The sequence below is a fragment of the Micromys minutus genome (assembly GCF_963924665.1).
Source record: "Micromys minutus genome assembly, chromosome: 16".
Classification (NCBI taxonomy): Eukaryota; Metazoa; Chordata; class Mammalia; order Rodentia; family Muridae; genus Micromys; species Micromys minutus.
In genome coordinates, this window is record NC_137985.1 from 45,696,152 (window position 1) to 45,711,527 (window position 15,376).

General features: G+C 48.7%; 1 protein-coding gene across 1 annotated transcript; it reads left to right on the top strand.

Annotated features, from left to right (window-relative positions):
- Positions 1–652: 652 nt before the first annotated feature.
- DNAJA4 (DnaJ heat shock protein family (Hsp40) member A4) lies at positions 653–15,208 on the top strand. The gene is made up of 7 exons (XM_080930627.1): positions 653–975; positions 6,570–6,750; positions 8,616–8,720; positions 9,389–9,616; positions 10,519–10,749; positions 13,155–13,255; positions 13,342–15,208. The coding sequence occupies exons 1-7, from the start codon at positions 844–846 to the stop codon at positions 13,555–13,557; spliced, it is 1,194 nt and encodes a 397-aa protein (XP_080786753.1). The 5' UTR covers positions 653–843; the 3' UTR covers positions 13,558–15,208.
- Positions 15,209–15,376: the final 168 nt, after the last annotated feature.

Consider the following 15,376-nt stretch of genomic DNA (forward strand, 5'->3'; position numbering starts at 1 on the left):
CACCCAGTTTTCAAGATGCCTAGGAGGAACCAGCAACCTCAGGATCTCAACACCACCACAGAAGGCGGCCATCCACTCCAACACCCACAAAAATGCAACAATCCTAGACAGACCCCAGAGCACACCCCTGCAGTGACCGAACAGAAGGGGGCCACACCCCGAGGCAGAGGCCGGGTGGGGCCGGCACGCACGCTGGCCTCCCAGTCCAAGCTCTCCTCCACCCAGGGTTCGCGCACTCGAGGCCTTCCAGCAGGGCAGCGGATCCCAGAGAGGCCCAACCCCGCGGACCCACGGAAGGACAAGGGGCCAGCCTCGGGGCGGCGTGACAATCGGCAGCGACCGCCCTCCACCACGAAGCTGGAACCCTCCAGGCCGAAGCCCGAACCCTCCACGCCGAAGCCCGAACCCTCCACGCCGAAGCCCTCCAACCCCAAGCACCCCAACATGGCCCGGGGCGGCAGTCAGAACTGGAGCTCCGGGGAGTCGGACGGCCAGCCCGAGGAGCAGACTTCCGAGGAGAAAGGGTGAGCACGCGCGCCCGGCCGGCCGGACAACCGAGCCCCGGAGCCGCCGGAACCTCCGCGAACGTTCTGGGCCTTTGTGGCGTCACGCCTCCTGGCGGAACCTTCCGCCGGCGCCGAATAAAAGCCCGCGGCGGAGGTGCCGGCGGCTCGAGTGCGGCGGTGCCGGGAGCGCAAGAGGGGCCCGGGCGCACGCTCGGGACGGAGCTCCGGGAAGCGGCCGCGACCGAGACGGTGACGCTCAGGCCGGCGGCTGGGGCGCGGGCCGGGGGCGTCGGGGACGCGCTGACCCGCCTCGCCCGCCCCACCCCGCAGAGACAAGATGGTGAAGGAGACCCAGTACTATGACATCCTGGGGGTGAAGCCCAGCGCGTCCCCGGAGGAGATCAAGAAGGCCTATCGGAAGCTGGCGCTCAAGTACCACCCGGACAAGAACCCGGATGAGGGCGAGAAGGTGCGGGGCCCCGCGGGGCGACGGGGTCACGGGAGGACCCGGGCTGTGAATTATTGAAGGCGGCGCAGACGCTCTCTCCAGGCGCCGCGCCAGCCCGAGGGAGGCCGCGGGGCGCAGGCTTTGGGGGCACCTAGCAAGGATGGCCAGTCCCAGAGCCATCCGTGCCTCGGTTTACTCTACAAGTGTTTCTGGAGCCCCTGCCTCCCGGCTGTGAGGACCCTGATGGGGCTCCAGGACTGACCTATGGGAGCCCGGCTCTCCGAGGTAATGCTGGCATTCCTAAGGGAGAGGTCGCCGGCAAACCAGAAACCCTGGTGAACAGAAGCTATGTACTTGGTGGGCACCCTGGCAGCGAGATATTGTGTTTATGTTCCGCGTGTTGCATAAGCCCTAGGGATGAGTTCCTGTGATCTGAGTTGTACCTTAAACAAACCCTGTGTCTCTCTTGAGAGGGACTGAGCGGATTTGATCTGTGAGGCCACCTCCTGCCTGATAAGAGTTTTCAGACACGGAATGGTCACTTTTTTTTGTTGTCTGTTATTAACCAGGGATGCAGAAATCTGTAACCTGACACATCTGTTTATAGTGAGAACTCCAGGTTTCCTGTGACAAATGACCCACAGTTGACCATAAATACAGACAGATAATAGGCTGAAGTGCTCCCCATATTGGTGTCCTAATTTAAACTGTGTCCATCCTGTTTACAGTAATAAGGCATTCTTCTCTTTGTTCCCAAAGAGGACGTGACCCACCTGAATAGGCGACTCAAAGTACCAGCCATTGCAAGGAGAGCTGGCTAGCTATCCTGTTTCTTTCTTCACTTCTTGCCTTTAAAAACAAAACAAACCCCAAACCAACCAACCAACCAAACAAACAAACAAACTGACTTTGGCTGTCCTAGATGAGTCTGGGGAGCCGGTGTCATGGTGGGAGCTTATGGCAGGCACACCTGGACCACTTTTGGGGCCACCGTTCACCCTGTCTAGCATTTAGACCTGTGGAAATGACACTCGGATCAGAATACCTGTCTGCATTAGTAATTCCAAGCGGGAGCAGGCAAGCTGCTAAGGGAAGGTTGGCTGCTGGCGGCAATGATAGAATATTTATATTTAGCCACATGTGCCGAATGTGGCTGTCACAAGTTTAAAATGCCTCCCTGTAAGACCATTATACCCATTTGTGTCCCTTCTCATCTATATTTAGGTGGCTTACTGTAGCTTTTAAAGTCACCAGCTTTCTGCGTTGTGTTGGTGATTCACCGACGTGTTCCCTCTGTTCAGTTATAGACCGCTGAGTTTTTTTATATATATTTTTGTGTATGTGTGGATGTTTTGCCTGGATGTATCTTTGTGTACCGCATGACTGCCTGGTGCCCTTGGAGGCCAGAAGAAGGTGTTGAAACCCCTGGAACTGAAGTTACAGACAGTTGTTAACCACTATATTGGTGTTAGGAATTGAACCTTGGTCCTCTGAAAGAGCAGGATCTCTACATTCCTCCACCTCCGTCCCTCCATCTCTCCCTCCTGCAGACAATTCTTCTTTAGGAAGAGCCTCAAGGTTTCTGAGTTTTCTTCTGTTTCAGCAGGCAATGTGGGGGAAAGCCTTCCTCCACTCTGGTGTCAGGTCACCCCTGAGTCACCAAGAGGTGGTCCCTGCTGTTTGCTTACCATCTGAAAAGAGAGTGCTTTTGTTGTGGCCAAGCTTTAAGAGCAAATTATATTTGCCCTCTGCATGGTGAGTAGCTTTCACCCCTACACACCTGCCTGGGCAGGTTATTTGCCCTTGTTTTAAACTAATATTTATTTATAGCCAGGTACACAAGGTAGTGTCACATAAATAATTCTTTGACAAAGTAGTATGTGGAAGGTCCCTCTTTCTTTGCTGGGAGGAGGGCAGTGTGTACCCACTGTCAGAAATACACTCCCCTCCCCACTTTCCATGAAGGGGTGACCCAGTTTCTTTAGTTCTTTACTAAGACCTTGTGGCAGAGGTCACCCCTGACCACAGACTGGCTGACTAGCCTTCAGCCTTATCACCGAGATGACCCTTAGTGGTCTGATGCCTGTTCCACTTAAGGGCATGGATGAGTCTAGACGGGCCATATAGATGCTAAAATGTTTGTTGGCTGGCTGAGGAATGAGATCAGAAGAAAAAGACTTTAATTCTTTAATTCTGTGTGTAAGCAGGAGACGTCTGACAGTGGGAGGGAGGGCACCGTGAAGAGGGACTGGGGAAATGTGGATTGGCAAATCTGAGGGGACGAGGAGACCGGGGACACAGTTTGTGGAAACTGCTGTGGAATTCCCCAGAGAGCTATTGCTCGTTCATTCTCACAACACACAGCTTCTCTTCTGGTCCTTGGATGCGCTGGGCTTTGTGCATGCAGGCTTTTTCAGGTATTTGTGAGAATCTGTATGTAGTTTTGGACTACTCTGTATGCTACAGGTGGGAATTTGTTTTGTTTTTTTTCTCACCCAAGTTTGTCATGTATTATTAATGTCTTCAAAACTAGACTGAGTGAGTTCCACCAAGTCCTGGGATAGCTGAGAAGCCAGCAGTGTGTTGGTCTTTGTTTTCTGCTCTGTTGTCCTGTGTTGCTAAGCAGTGGGCAGTCTGTGTTTGTTGTCAGCCATTCTGCCCCACATGAAGTCTGTGCTTCTTGTAGCTGCAGTTGGCTTTCTGCAAGACACAGGGTGGCAGGTTAGCAAGAATAGTCCCTTCCAGGGGTGATCGTAACAGATCATTTATGGAGATGCGTTGGGTCTTTTGGCCAGTTTCCTCATACATTTTAGTTTTAGTAACAGATGTTCAAGATAAAAATCTTAGCAGACTGTAACAATGCAGAAAATTTCAGAATATGGGCTGGGGAATCTAGCTCAGTTGGTATAGTACTTACCTATAGCATGCACAGTGCCCTGGGTTTGGTCCCCAGTGCCATGTAAGCCAGGTTTGATGGTACAGCCTGCAATCGTAGCACTTGGGAGATAAAAGCAAGTGGATCTGAAGTTCAAGGCTATTTGGGCTTCATAGTAAATTCATGGACAATCTGGGATGTTTGAGTCTCTGGATGGAAGTTTTAGAATACAGAGGAAGAGCCATCTGGAGCATGTCCAGCCCAACCCTGTGTCTCTCCAGGGTCTCACCCCTCCTTCCTTCCCTTTCTCCCTCCATCCCTCCCTTCCTTTTGTTTTTGTTTTTGCTTTGTTACAAAGTATCAGTAGTCTAGAGGGGCTTCATGCCAACCATCCTGCCTGAGCTTCCTTGGGTGAAGAGATTATGGGAGTGAGCTATTTACCTGGAGTTTTCCCTTCTTCTTAGTACTTGCTCATAAGCACTTTTCCAGGTTGTGATGTGGTTCTCAGAGCCATTTCTCAGCTGAACCGTCTTTCCATGGAAGGTCTGTGGCAAAGACCATAGAGCACTAATCCCAACAGGGAGGAAAGGAGGTTTTCCAAGGAGCTGAATTAAACCCCAGGGTGAACAGGTTCCCTGGAGTAAGGAGGACTATTCCATCAGGTCTGGCCTATAATTGAATCATCCAAGTGACAAGGCATTTTTTTTTCTATTCTTCACTTCATCTGTTAAACCCAAGCCTCTTTGGGGCATCCGGGGTGTCTGGTGAGTGTGAGTGGGGCCCTCTTGAGCACACTGACCTTCAGAGAACCCAGAAGCCCCTGGTGGCAGGCTAGCCTACTTACTTTCTGACCTTCCAGAAGGTATTTAATCCTCATGCCTCCGGTTGGTGGTGTGTTTTTTATGTTTTTGTTTTGCTGGAGAAAACAGTGGTAGTGTGTGATCCTCACTTCCTTGGGGGGAACCATTATGGGAGCTAAACTCAGAATATAAACTGTTGCGTATGTGATGCTGATGGCTTTGTGTGTGTTGGAGGGTAGGTGCACGCATGCCAATGGCATCTATGTGGAGCTGACCTTGTTTTTGAGGCCGGGCATCTTTTGTTTCCGTTACTGTGCAGTGTACTCAAGGCTAGTTGGCCCCAGAGCTTCCAGGCAACACCTCTTGTCTCTCCTCCTACGCTGTAGGATTATGAAAGCTCAGACCACATAAGCTCTTTTTCATGTGTTCTGGGGATCTGAACTTAGGTCAGTATGGCAGGAATGTGTACCTCCTGAATCATCCTCCCCGCCCCATGAAGGTTTTTAATACTCACTCCAGGGGCTGCAGAGATGCCTCAGAGGCTAAGAGCGCCCAATTCAGTTCCCGGCACCCCTGTCAGGTGGCTCACACCCTGTAACTGCAGCACCAGGGATCTGTGTGTCCTCTTCTGGCCTCCATGGTGCCTACATGCACATGTGTGTATTCACATACACACACATACATAAAAGGCTTAATTGAAACTTTTTAAATCCTGTTTTTTTTTTTTTTGTTGTTTTTGTTTACTGATGCCTGTTTGTTGCTCCTGCTTATTATTAGGTCTTGGTCAGGAATCTGTGGAACATGGAGTGACTTAACATCTGTCTGTTTTGTGTCTTTGTGGTATTTATTTTCCCCATAGGTTCTAAGAAGTCATGCAGGATACTTTATACTTCTCTCCTTCCAAGTAATGATTAGCGCTGGGAAGGTCAAGAACCAACCTCGTTTATTCTTATCTAAACTTCCAGAATTGAGCAGTTCGTTTAACAGATAGTTGCCAAATACTGCCCACATGGCAGACACAGTTGTAGGCTCAAAGATGCCCTTGGTATCTCAAGCTACGTACCTTCATGAGGCCTATCTTGCAGTGGGCAACAGTGTGGATCATTGTAAAGCGTGGCAGAAAGAAATGCCTTTGGAAGGGGCTGGGAGACCGTGGGTGGGCTTGCAGTTTGAAAGTTTAGGCTCCCTGGGAAAGGATGGCTTTGAGCAGAAGTTGGAAGACCTGTGTTTGCCGTAGGACCCCTGGGACGTGTGTTATAACTCTTTATAACCATTTTTACCTGTGCATAACCACTCATAGGGTGTCCTTTCTCAGTTTGGGTTTTCTAGTTCTTTACTTACCATTTGATTCTGGTGGTAGTTTTAGAAGGCATGCCACACGTAGGGCATTGTGTCTGTCAGAGTTCCAGAGCTATAGATGGAGACGAAGCAGCACAGGGTTTGTTGGCAGGTGAGGCTGGCATTGCTGGGACGGAGCAGGGAGATGCTGGACAGGCAGGGCTGGGAGGACAGCACAGCTACACAGGGTCTGGCATGCCAAAGGTGCTCTTGGTGGCTGTGGTTGGATTTCACACTTGCAGTCTAGTGAAGCCATTCCTGTAGCTGGAAGCCATGGTAGCACCTGGAGCCCTGGGCTGCAGCACTTGTAAATGAAGCCTTGGGGTCTCCTGCTGGACTCGTGTCTTCTGGCCGGTGCTGCCAAGTGATGAAGAGCTCTCCCTCCCCACTTCTTTCCATCCCTGTTCTTGAAATATCTCCATAACAAAGTTCCTTATGTTTGCCCTTTGACAGCAAATATATAGACCTAACAGTTGGAGGGAGTGGCTTGTGATTAAATTTACAGATACGCTTGCTTATGGGAAAACATTGCAAATTTCCCTGGGACTCATTTATAATCATTCTCTCTCCCTCCCCCCTTCTCTATCTCTTTCTCTCCAAAGTTTAAACTTATATCCCAGGCATATGAAGTACTTTCAGATCCAAAGAAAAGAGATATCTATGACCAAGGTGGAGAACAGGCAATTAAAGAAGGGGGATCGGGTAGCCCCAGCTTCTCTTCCCCCATGGATATCTTTGACATGTTTTTTGGTGGTGGAGGACGGATGACTAGAGAGAGAAGAGGTAAATGGTTTTAATTAATTTTTTCCCATTTGTGTGTGGGTGGGTGTAGGTGTGTATAGGTGTGTAAGTCAGAAGACAACTTGCAAGAATTGGTTCTCTCTTCTGTCATGTAGATTCTATAGATTGAACTCAGGTCTTCAGGTCTGGCAGCAAATGCCCTTACCCTCTGAGCATCTTCCCAGCCTATAAATGCTTGTAAAGAAAAGAAATGTAAGCAAGGTTTATAGTGTCTCTATTGCAGGAGTCAGGATGGAGCATACTTTTCAAAAGTGTAGATATCGGAGATTGTTAGTTTTGAACTTTATTAGTGTGCAGGCCGCTGGAATCTCTTGTGTATTTAATTACCTGACACCTTTCCAATGCCCCATATAAAAAGGAGCAGATGGATTATAGACAGATAGAGGAGCATGTGTATACTGGCACCCAGGAGAGCAGAGCAGCAGTGTTACTGAGTTCTGGGCCTGGAACTGAAGTGTCCAAAGGGGCTGGGCCCCGGCCTGCAGACTCTCTCATTGTTCTGGTCAGGACACTGAATGTTCAGGGCGGCCTCATCCCCAGCCAGCATCAGATGTTCTGAGAAACAGAGTTGTTTTGTAATCTATTCCGGTTAGCAGCTTCAACCCTAGCAGGTAAATGACCCCCTCACCCTCCCCCACACACACTAGCTGGGGTTCAACTGCCCCTGACCCTCTTCCTGCTCCCACCTCCTATTCTGAGTCAGGGTTTAATGTGTCCTAGGCTGTCTCCAGATTCCCTGTGTAGCTGAGGGGTGATCTGGAGCTTGTAGTCTCCCTGCTTCTACCTCAAAGCACCTCATGGAGGGAGCCCCGCCCTCAGCCACACTTCTTTACTTCAGCCTGCTGCTGTGTGGCTGAATGGTCTGTCTCTGCTGATAGCCCCTCCCCTGTCAGTTCACTGCAGATAATCCACCCTGGATCCTAAAACCATAAAGACAGCCAAGCTTAAGTGCACTGCTAGATTGGAGAAGTACACTCATTAGTTTTAAGAAGTGTGTCTTTGCTCAGCAAGAGCCCCTGGATAACTGTATTTGTTCTCACGTTATAATTGGCCTTAAGTTTTTAAAAGCATGGCTGTCAATTCTATGAACATGGTGTACTGAAAACCAGGAAGTGTTTATGAGAGAAAAGTCCTTCCCCACTCCTGGGGGCGTACTGCCGGTTCATGAGCTTGGCAGTGTGAACATGATTAAAACTTTGGGTGTTCTCCTGCCCAGCTCTCTAGCTATCCTGAAATGAAAAGCTTCACACCTTTAATTAAGTCATCTCTCAAAGTCGACAACCAAAACCCAGGACACCTTGTCTCAGTGGCTGCTAGAATGCCCGGGCAACAGGGATGTGTTTGCTGCATTGGTCCCTGGGAGTGGGCACAGGACCAGTGTAGCCAGACTGCATCCTGAAGTCCAACTCCTCCATTCTGAATGCAGATGAGAGATTTGGTCAGAGAAAAGCACTCCTCCCTGGCCATATTCTACAGAAGAGCTTAAGCAAAAGGCTCCGCGCCCAAGCAAGAGTTCCAGTGAAGGAGCTGTAGACTGTCAGCTTCCATCTCTGAGGAAAGGGTTGTGTCCTGTGGAGGACTTAGATTTATTGCTTAACTGACTTTTCTTTCTGTGTCCTCAGAAAAATGAAAATGGACAGTCCTTTTGCTGACTTCTCTAAATGACTGGATAACCAGCTTATAGGTAGACAGCCGTTAGCTCTCCATCTTGGCAGGGACTGATAGGATAGGTTGGATGAATGATGCATTACTTCCTGGGGTGGGGTGGGCCCCCAGAAGCGTTTTGGGGTATGGCGTGAGGTGGTGGCCTAGCTAGTCCCACTAACTGGCTCTTTGTCTCCCGACAGGCAAGAATGTTGTGCACCAGCTGTCAGTAACGTTGGAAGACTTATATAATGGGATCACTAAGAAACTAGCCCTTCAGAAAAATATAATTTGTGAGAAATGTGAAGGTAAAAACTAATATCGGAATGCTTCTCACAGCCCAGATCCTTTTTCTGCTCGTTTCCCAGCTCAGAGAGAAATAACTGATCTTGTCAAATGTGGGGTTCAAGTAGGGCTTATAAGCAGGGAACCCTGAAGCCGTATCTGTCTAAATGCTTTATTTTACTGGGCTGGGCATCTATTCAGTATGTTGGCATTTATTCTAAAAGTTTCAAAAATCTGGACAGTTCTCCTAATGTAGGGGTTGGCAGAGTTTTCCTGTCAAGTGTGAGACAGCAGACATCTTGGTCTGCTATCACAGGGCATGAGTGAGTGCGCCAGTGTCCCAGTAAGCCCTTATTTAATGTTGAAAATGTGAATTTTCAAGAAAAGTAAAATGTGGTGACCCTAAGACCCATGTTGTTACACAAAGAATGCCTGATCTATAGGGTGGCCTGCACTGAGGAGGCTTATGTCCCACAGTTTCCTGTGGTCCCAGACTGTTGTGCACCCGTGGTACAGGTGTGAGCACCCCGGAGGTTAGATGTTAGCATCTAGATATGATCTGCTGACTGTTCTCTAACAAACACCCCACGTTGTCTTAATAACTATAGGATGCTAAGCACAGTGCCCAGTGGGAAAGGCAGCTTCCTGCTGACATGAACACAATTGGTCTGCTTGTCTCCCACCTCCACAGGCATTGGTGGGAAAAAGGGATCCGTGGAGAAGTGTCCTCTGTGCAAGGGGCGGGGGATGCAGATCCACATCCAGCAGATTGGGCCAGGCATGGTGCAGCAGATCCAGACTGTGTGCATTGAGTGCAAGGGCCAGGGAGAGCGCATCAACCCCAAGGACCGCTGTGAGAACTGCAACGGTGCCAAGGTTACTCGAGAGAAGAAGATTATCGAGGTACACGTGGAGAAAGGTGAGACGGAGCACTTAACGCTGGAGGGGCCCACGTGCTAATCATGGCACACGCAGGGTGTCGGTGTCAGGGATGTGGCTCTGTGTGGCAGCATGTTTACCCAAAGGCTGCCAGGAGTCCCTTTTCAGGTCTCCTTCCTATGACCTGGCCTGAAACTCTTAGAGGTTTTCCCGACTCTCTGAAAGTTTTGACCCCCTACTCTGTTCAGCTGCCCTTACCTGTCCTTTCCAGTGCATCCCTTATGAATCTTCTGAAGTATTTTTCCCAATGGCTTCTATTGCTCATTGGCTGCCAGAGCTTGTAAAGGTTTCTGGACCTGTATGCTAGCTCCCCTTCCCCGCCTCCCCTGCGCTGCCCCAGATTCTCCCAGATGCAGTGCCTTCCTTTGCTGTTTTGACTGACACCATCATCTTAAGGCCCACTTCTGTCCCCTCTGTTTTTCCAAAACTCCGGATTCTTTGGCTTTCTGATCTAACAAATATATCAAACCTCAGATGAAACCAAAGCCCCAACTGTCAGCTGCTAAAAGACTTCCTTAACCTTGTGACTATAAACCAACATCTTAAGAAAATCTCCTCTTCAAGCTGTAGAGCCATGGTCCATGTGTACCAGGAAGTGGGTGGTGGCCTTGGCATGTGTGTCCTTAGTGTAGCACAGGGGCAGAGGAGTGTGATGTGACTGGATATGGAATCGTATTTGCCTTTTCCTCATGGCTGTTGATCCAGGGTTTGTGTTGGAATTGAAGCTCTGCTTGGTGATTTTCCTAGCCACTCCACCAACACTGCCCGTGGGAGGCTGGGAGGGCTAATGAGTTAAGAAGACCCCCCCCCCATTTCTGTCCCTTCAGAAGCTCTGAGCTCTGGCTGTGAGAAGCGGCTAATCAGAAGGGTGATGTTCCATAGGTATGAAGGATGGGCAAAAGATACTGTTTCATGGAGAAGGAGATCAGGAGCCTGAGCTGGAGCCTGGTGATGTCATAATTGTGCTTGATCAGAAGGATCATAGTGTCTTTCAGAGACGAGGCCATGATTTGATCATGAAAATGAAAATTCAGCTCTCTGAAGCTCTTTGTGGCTTCAAGAAGACAATAAAAACGCTGGATGATCGAGTCCTCATCATTTCGTCTAAGTCAGGTAAGCGCCGCTTCCGTGTTCTGAGTGTCTGAGTAATGACATCATCTTATTCTTCTAAAGATATACCTTATCTTTAGGTATGCATGTGTGCATGTGTGCTTGTGTGGGTGTGTGTACTAGTGTAAATGTACCCTTGGAGGCCAGAGGCTCTTCTTGGAGCTGGAGTTTCAGGCAGTTGTGAGTCATCTGACAGAGGTGCTAGGAACTGACCTCTGGTCCTGAGCTACAAGAACAGTACCTATTAATATCCAAACCATCTCTTCAGCCCTAAATTTAATGTCTTACAACTTGTGGTGTTGTGTGTGTGTGGAGAGGACAATGTTAGAGTCTATTCTGTTCTCTGCTATCTGAGGCTCTGGAGATAACACTTAGGACGGGTATCAGGTCTGCACAGCTAGAGCCTTACCTGCTGTGCCAACTCATTAGCCCTGCTTATGATAGCCACCCATGGCCAGAGAATATGATGGATTTCTCTAATTGTCCCCTAGCTTAGGAAGAGGACTCTCAAATAATAATTTTTAGAGCCTGGAATTTTATCTGTAATCTTCCAGCTAAGCTTAAAATGTAAACATTTGAGGAGTAGAGCTCAGCCGGCAACAGACCTTTTCTGTCACGTGTGTCTGTCTGAGTCTTTGCATGTGCCTCTGTGTTCTGAGCTGTCACATGAAAACACTTTAAAATAGGATTTTTCTGAAGGGGGGAAAATATTAGCTGGGAGCACGTCTTGAGAGGCTTCCATGGGAACTGACCACACACCCCCATAGGAGCTGCCACTGGGGCTAAAAAAGGGTCCCAGGATCCTGGGTCCAGTCTCTCAGCATTTACAATCACCATATTCTCCAAATCCAGGAAGGCTGCTCTTTACAGAGGTTATGGCTTTATCTGGGCACAGAGCACCTGTCTAGAAGGATCTGAGGCAGAGAGAGGCTAGGCTAGTGGCAAAGGCAGTTGTGCACAGCTAAGATGTCTGCATGCTTCCAAAGAAGCTGAGCAATCTAAGTGTCCTGGGGCCTCAACACAGGCAGGGTTTACCTATGATGAGGGTCTGGAGGTGGGTAACTGGCTGATAAGCCTGCAGCACAGGCCTGGGGAACTGCAGGCAGGTCAGGTGAGCACCTGTGTCTGTGGCCAATCTCCAGGACCTCTCCTGCCTCTGCCCATTTCCCCTTCCTGGCTACTCTTCTCTCCAGTCTTCTGTGGCACCCTTCTCTGACTCCTCCTCATTTCTCCTTTGTTGGAGATGATAGCAAACGAGACTTCATTTCTAAACTGATCTGTTTATAGTGATTTTAATCATCTGAGTTTCAAATTTACAGCTGTGCATTATGGTGTACACACATAATCCCAGCACTCAGTAGGCTGAAACCAGGGATTTGCAAGATTGAAGCTACCCTGGTCCATTAAAGCAAGATGCTATTTGAATGAGAAGAGAGAAAGAGAGAGGGAGATAGAGAGATAGAGAGATAGAGAGATAGATAGATAGAGAGAGAGAGAGAGAGAGAGAGAGAGGTAGCTCATAAGAAAGACACTGTCTTAGAAAAACAGACTTCAAGCTTACAAAAAGTTGTAGAGATAAAACTATACAAGTTCCACCAATATGAGATTTGCCACTAAGTTTTTTACCCCATTTGTGGTACACATGCACATGTGCTTACATAGACTCAGTCAAGATCAGGGACATGTATACAAGTCAAGCCCTGCACTCTGAAGCAGTCTGTGAAGTTCTAATGCCAGAGATGCCTTTCTTTAGGCTCCATTCAACAATCTCCCAGGTCCCTCCTGTCACTTGAGGCATAAAGTTGAAGGATTGCACTTTACACAGGCCTAAGGTCACCAAACCCCAAACATTCTCATATCCCCAGATTGTATAGCCTTTCTGAAGGCTAGGGCTGGCAGCATTTGTGTGATTTCTTTGAAAAGCCCACATTTGGATAAGGTGGATGAAGAGGTCAGGTCATCCTGACAATTCCCTGGGGCGGGAGAGTACTCTGGCCCCCTTCCCTGACCCCAGGCTTGGGGAATCTGGGAGTGAATGATAGAAGTGGGGCTCATGAGGGGGAAGCCCCAGAGGGAAGAAAAATAAATCCTTAGAAACCCACTCCTTGCTTAGGTGAGAGAAATGACAAGGCATCTAGAAAACTTGATGAGATTTCTTCTTAGTATTTCCTTTTCTATTGGTTTATGTTTCATTTTCTCTTTTCATTGTTGAGCTACCTGCCTTGCCAAAGCACTCCCTCTAGAGGAATTGTGGGTGTGGCAGCAGGGGAAGGGCAGAAGTGGAGAGGGGAGGGCAGAGGTGGGTAGGGCTTTTCTCCTTCCTGCTATGCTTTTCCACTCTTGGCCTCTGAGTTCCCAATCCCAGCAAGTCATCTTCCTGTTTCATAAGTCAACCTTCTTTGTGGCAGGTGAGGTGATAAAGCACGGGGACCTGAAGTGTGTCCGCAACGAGGGAATGCCCATCTACAAAGCCCCCCTGGAAAAGGGGATGCTGATCATACAGTTTTTAGTAAGTGTTCTTTACTCTCATGAGACATACCATCACCTACCCTGAAAGAAGAGAAGCCCCATCTCCCTTTGTGCTCACCTCTGCAGGTAGTCTTCCCTGAAAAACAGTGGCTTTCTCAGGAGAAGCTTCCTCAGCTGGAGGCTCTGCTTCCCCCTCGGCAGAAGGTGAGGATCACAGATGACATGGATCAGGTGGAGTTGAAGGAGTTCAATCCCAACGAGCAGAGCTGGCGCCAGCACAGGGAGGCCTATGAGGAGGACGAGGATGGACCCCGCACTGGCGTGCAGTGCCAGACAGCATGACGGGTGCAGTGTGGCATGGCCTGGACTAGTACATGACGAATGTAAACGTGGCACAATGAAAATGGCATCGCTTCAGTAGCCTCGTGTTTGGGGTGTCCTGTGTATGTGTTCAGCAGTCTCCATTGCTGAGCACCTTCTGGGTTTTCTTGTTTCTCTTCTAGTTGTGACTTAAGTTATAGCTTGATTTATATTTAAATGTTTTAAGTTCAATCCCCTCTAGTCTGCATATGGAGTCTGTTCATTTGTATTTTCAGGACGTATTTTGGAGATGCCAGTACCACACTGAGCTTTTGTGCTTCTTAGTGGCTTTGCCATGGTTCATTCCCACAGTAAGCCCAGAGAGCCACACTTGGCCCTTAACAAAGGCTGAGAAGGTGGGTGTCTGGCCCATCTCTAGTCTGTTTTTTTCCTCCCCTTCCTCCCTTGGCAGAGTCACCGAGGGTACAAGCTCAGGTCTGCTAGTAACATTTCTGCACCTAGACTCTAGAACTCTTAGACAGTAAAAGCACATGTATGGCTTGCAGTAGGCCCAGCATGCCTGGTTCATACTGAGTAGGCTGGACTCAAAAGCTGCAGAGCCAGTCTAGGGCCGTCTGTTCCTTCCCTTTGACTGGTTAGAAGGGGGTTTGTCTGAACATCTCTTTTGGAAGTGTCTGAACTTCCCAAGCTTTGTGATGGCAAGCCCATTTTAAAGGATAAGCCAATAAAGCCATTTGCCTGTGACCCCATACCTTGTTCCTTGTGGTCTTGATGATTATCTGTTGACGACCTCTGCAGTGTTGTCCCACCAAAGTGCTTTCCCTAGGGAAGGAAAACCCTTCATATATATTCCTGGCCTCTCTGCAGCTGCAGAACCAACCAAAGGGGAGGGCTGGTGGCTTAGCCCCCAGCACAGCCAGCTTAACATCTTAAGTGTGTGCAATGGCACAGACCCCTCAGTATTTCCACCTTGTTCTCTAGACGACTCCTTCCTAAAGGCTCGTTCTTCTCACTGTTCAGCCATACTACAAAGGGCTTTCTGCTTGTAATGTTTGGTGAGAACCGAACCAACCAGGCTCTGGTTAGCTGGCATGAACATCACAGTCAATGACAGCTGCTTGGGATGGGTCCTACTTATTACTTTATTCCTGGCAAGTAGACTGCACTTTAAAATAAAGGCTACCTCAGCCTCTAGCCATTACTACTCCCTTCTTTTCTACAAATGAAATTAAATATGCTGCTTCTTAAGCTGCTGGGATAACCTGTCTGATCCACTGTTACATGGTTTTTATGTACCAGAGAGTTTGACACAGACCAGGAACCTCCCCTATTGGGGGATGGGGGGAAGGGCAGATGAGATCCATGGCTGGTCAAGTAAGCCAGCTAGTGGGACCAGGCTCCCAAAGAACATTGCTGGCTAGTAAAACCATTTTTTCAAAGTACAATGCTCACTTTGACCACAGGCCATGACTGATTTAAATTAATAATTGGACCACAACTCCAGGGTGGTGTTTCTGTGCTGTGGATAATAAATAAATTACTGCTGGAGAGCAGCTAATTAGCTTGTGGTAGGACAAAACTAGATTCAGCTCCTCCTTGTTATGAATCTACAGGGTGTTGCTTAACCTGCCCACCTGTACATTTTCACTTTAAAATTAAAATTGAGCTGGTATGAGACAAATAAATGGCTTCGCTTTGTCTTTTCTTGAGCACTTAACAGTGTTATGTGCTAGACTATCTCACACTGGTTGACAAAAGTAATAAACTTTCTCCTGGGGAACCTCGACTTGGGGCATGGGATGAATGCAGATCCGATCAGAGTGAACTGCAGTAGAGAGCT

Bases quoted from the DNA above. Each gene is read 5' to 3' on its own strand.
- DNAJA4 (XM_080930627.1), top strand. From the start codon at position 844: ATGGTGAAGGAGACCCAGTACTATGACATCCTGGGGGTGAAGCCCAGC. The intron at 976-6,569 runs GTGCGGGGCCCC...TTCTCTCCAAAG, and splicing joins ACCCGGATGAGGGCGAGAAG to TTTAAACTTATATCCCAGGC. The intron at 6,751-8,615 runs GTAAATGGTTTT...GTCTCCCGACAG, and splicing joins GATGACTAGAGAGAGAAGAG to GCAAGAATGTTGTGCACCAG.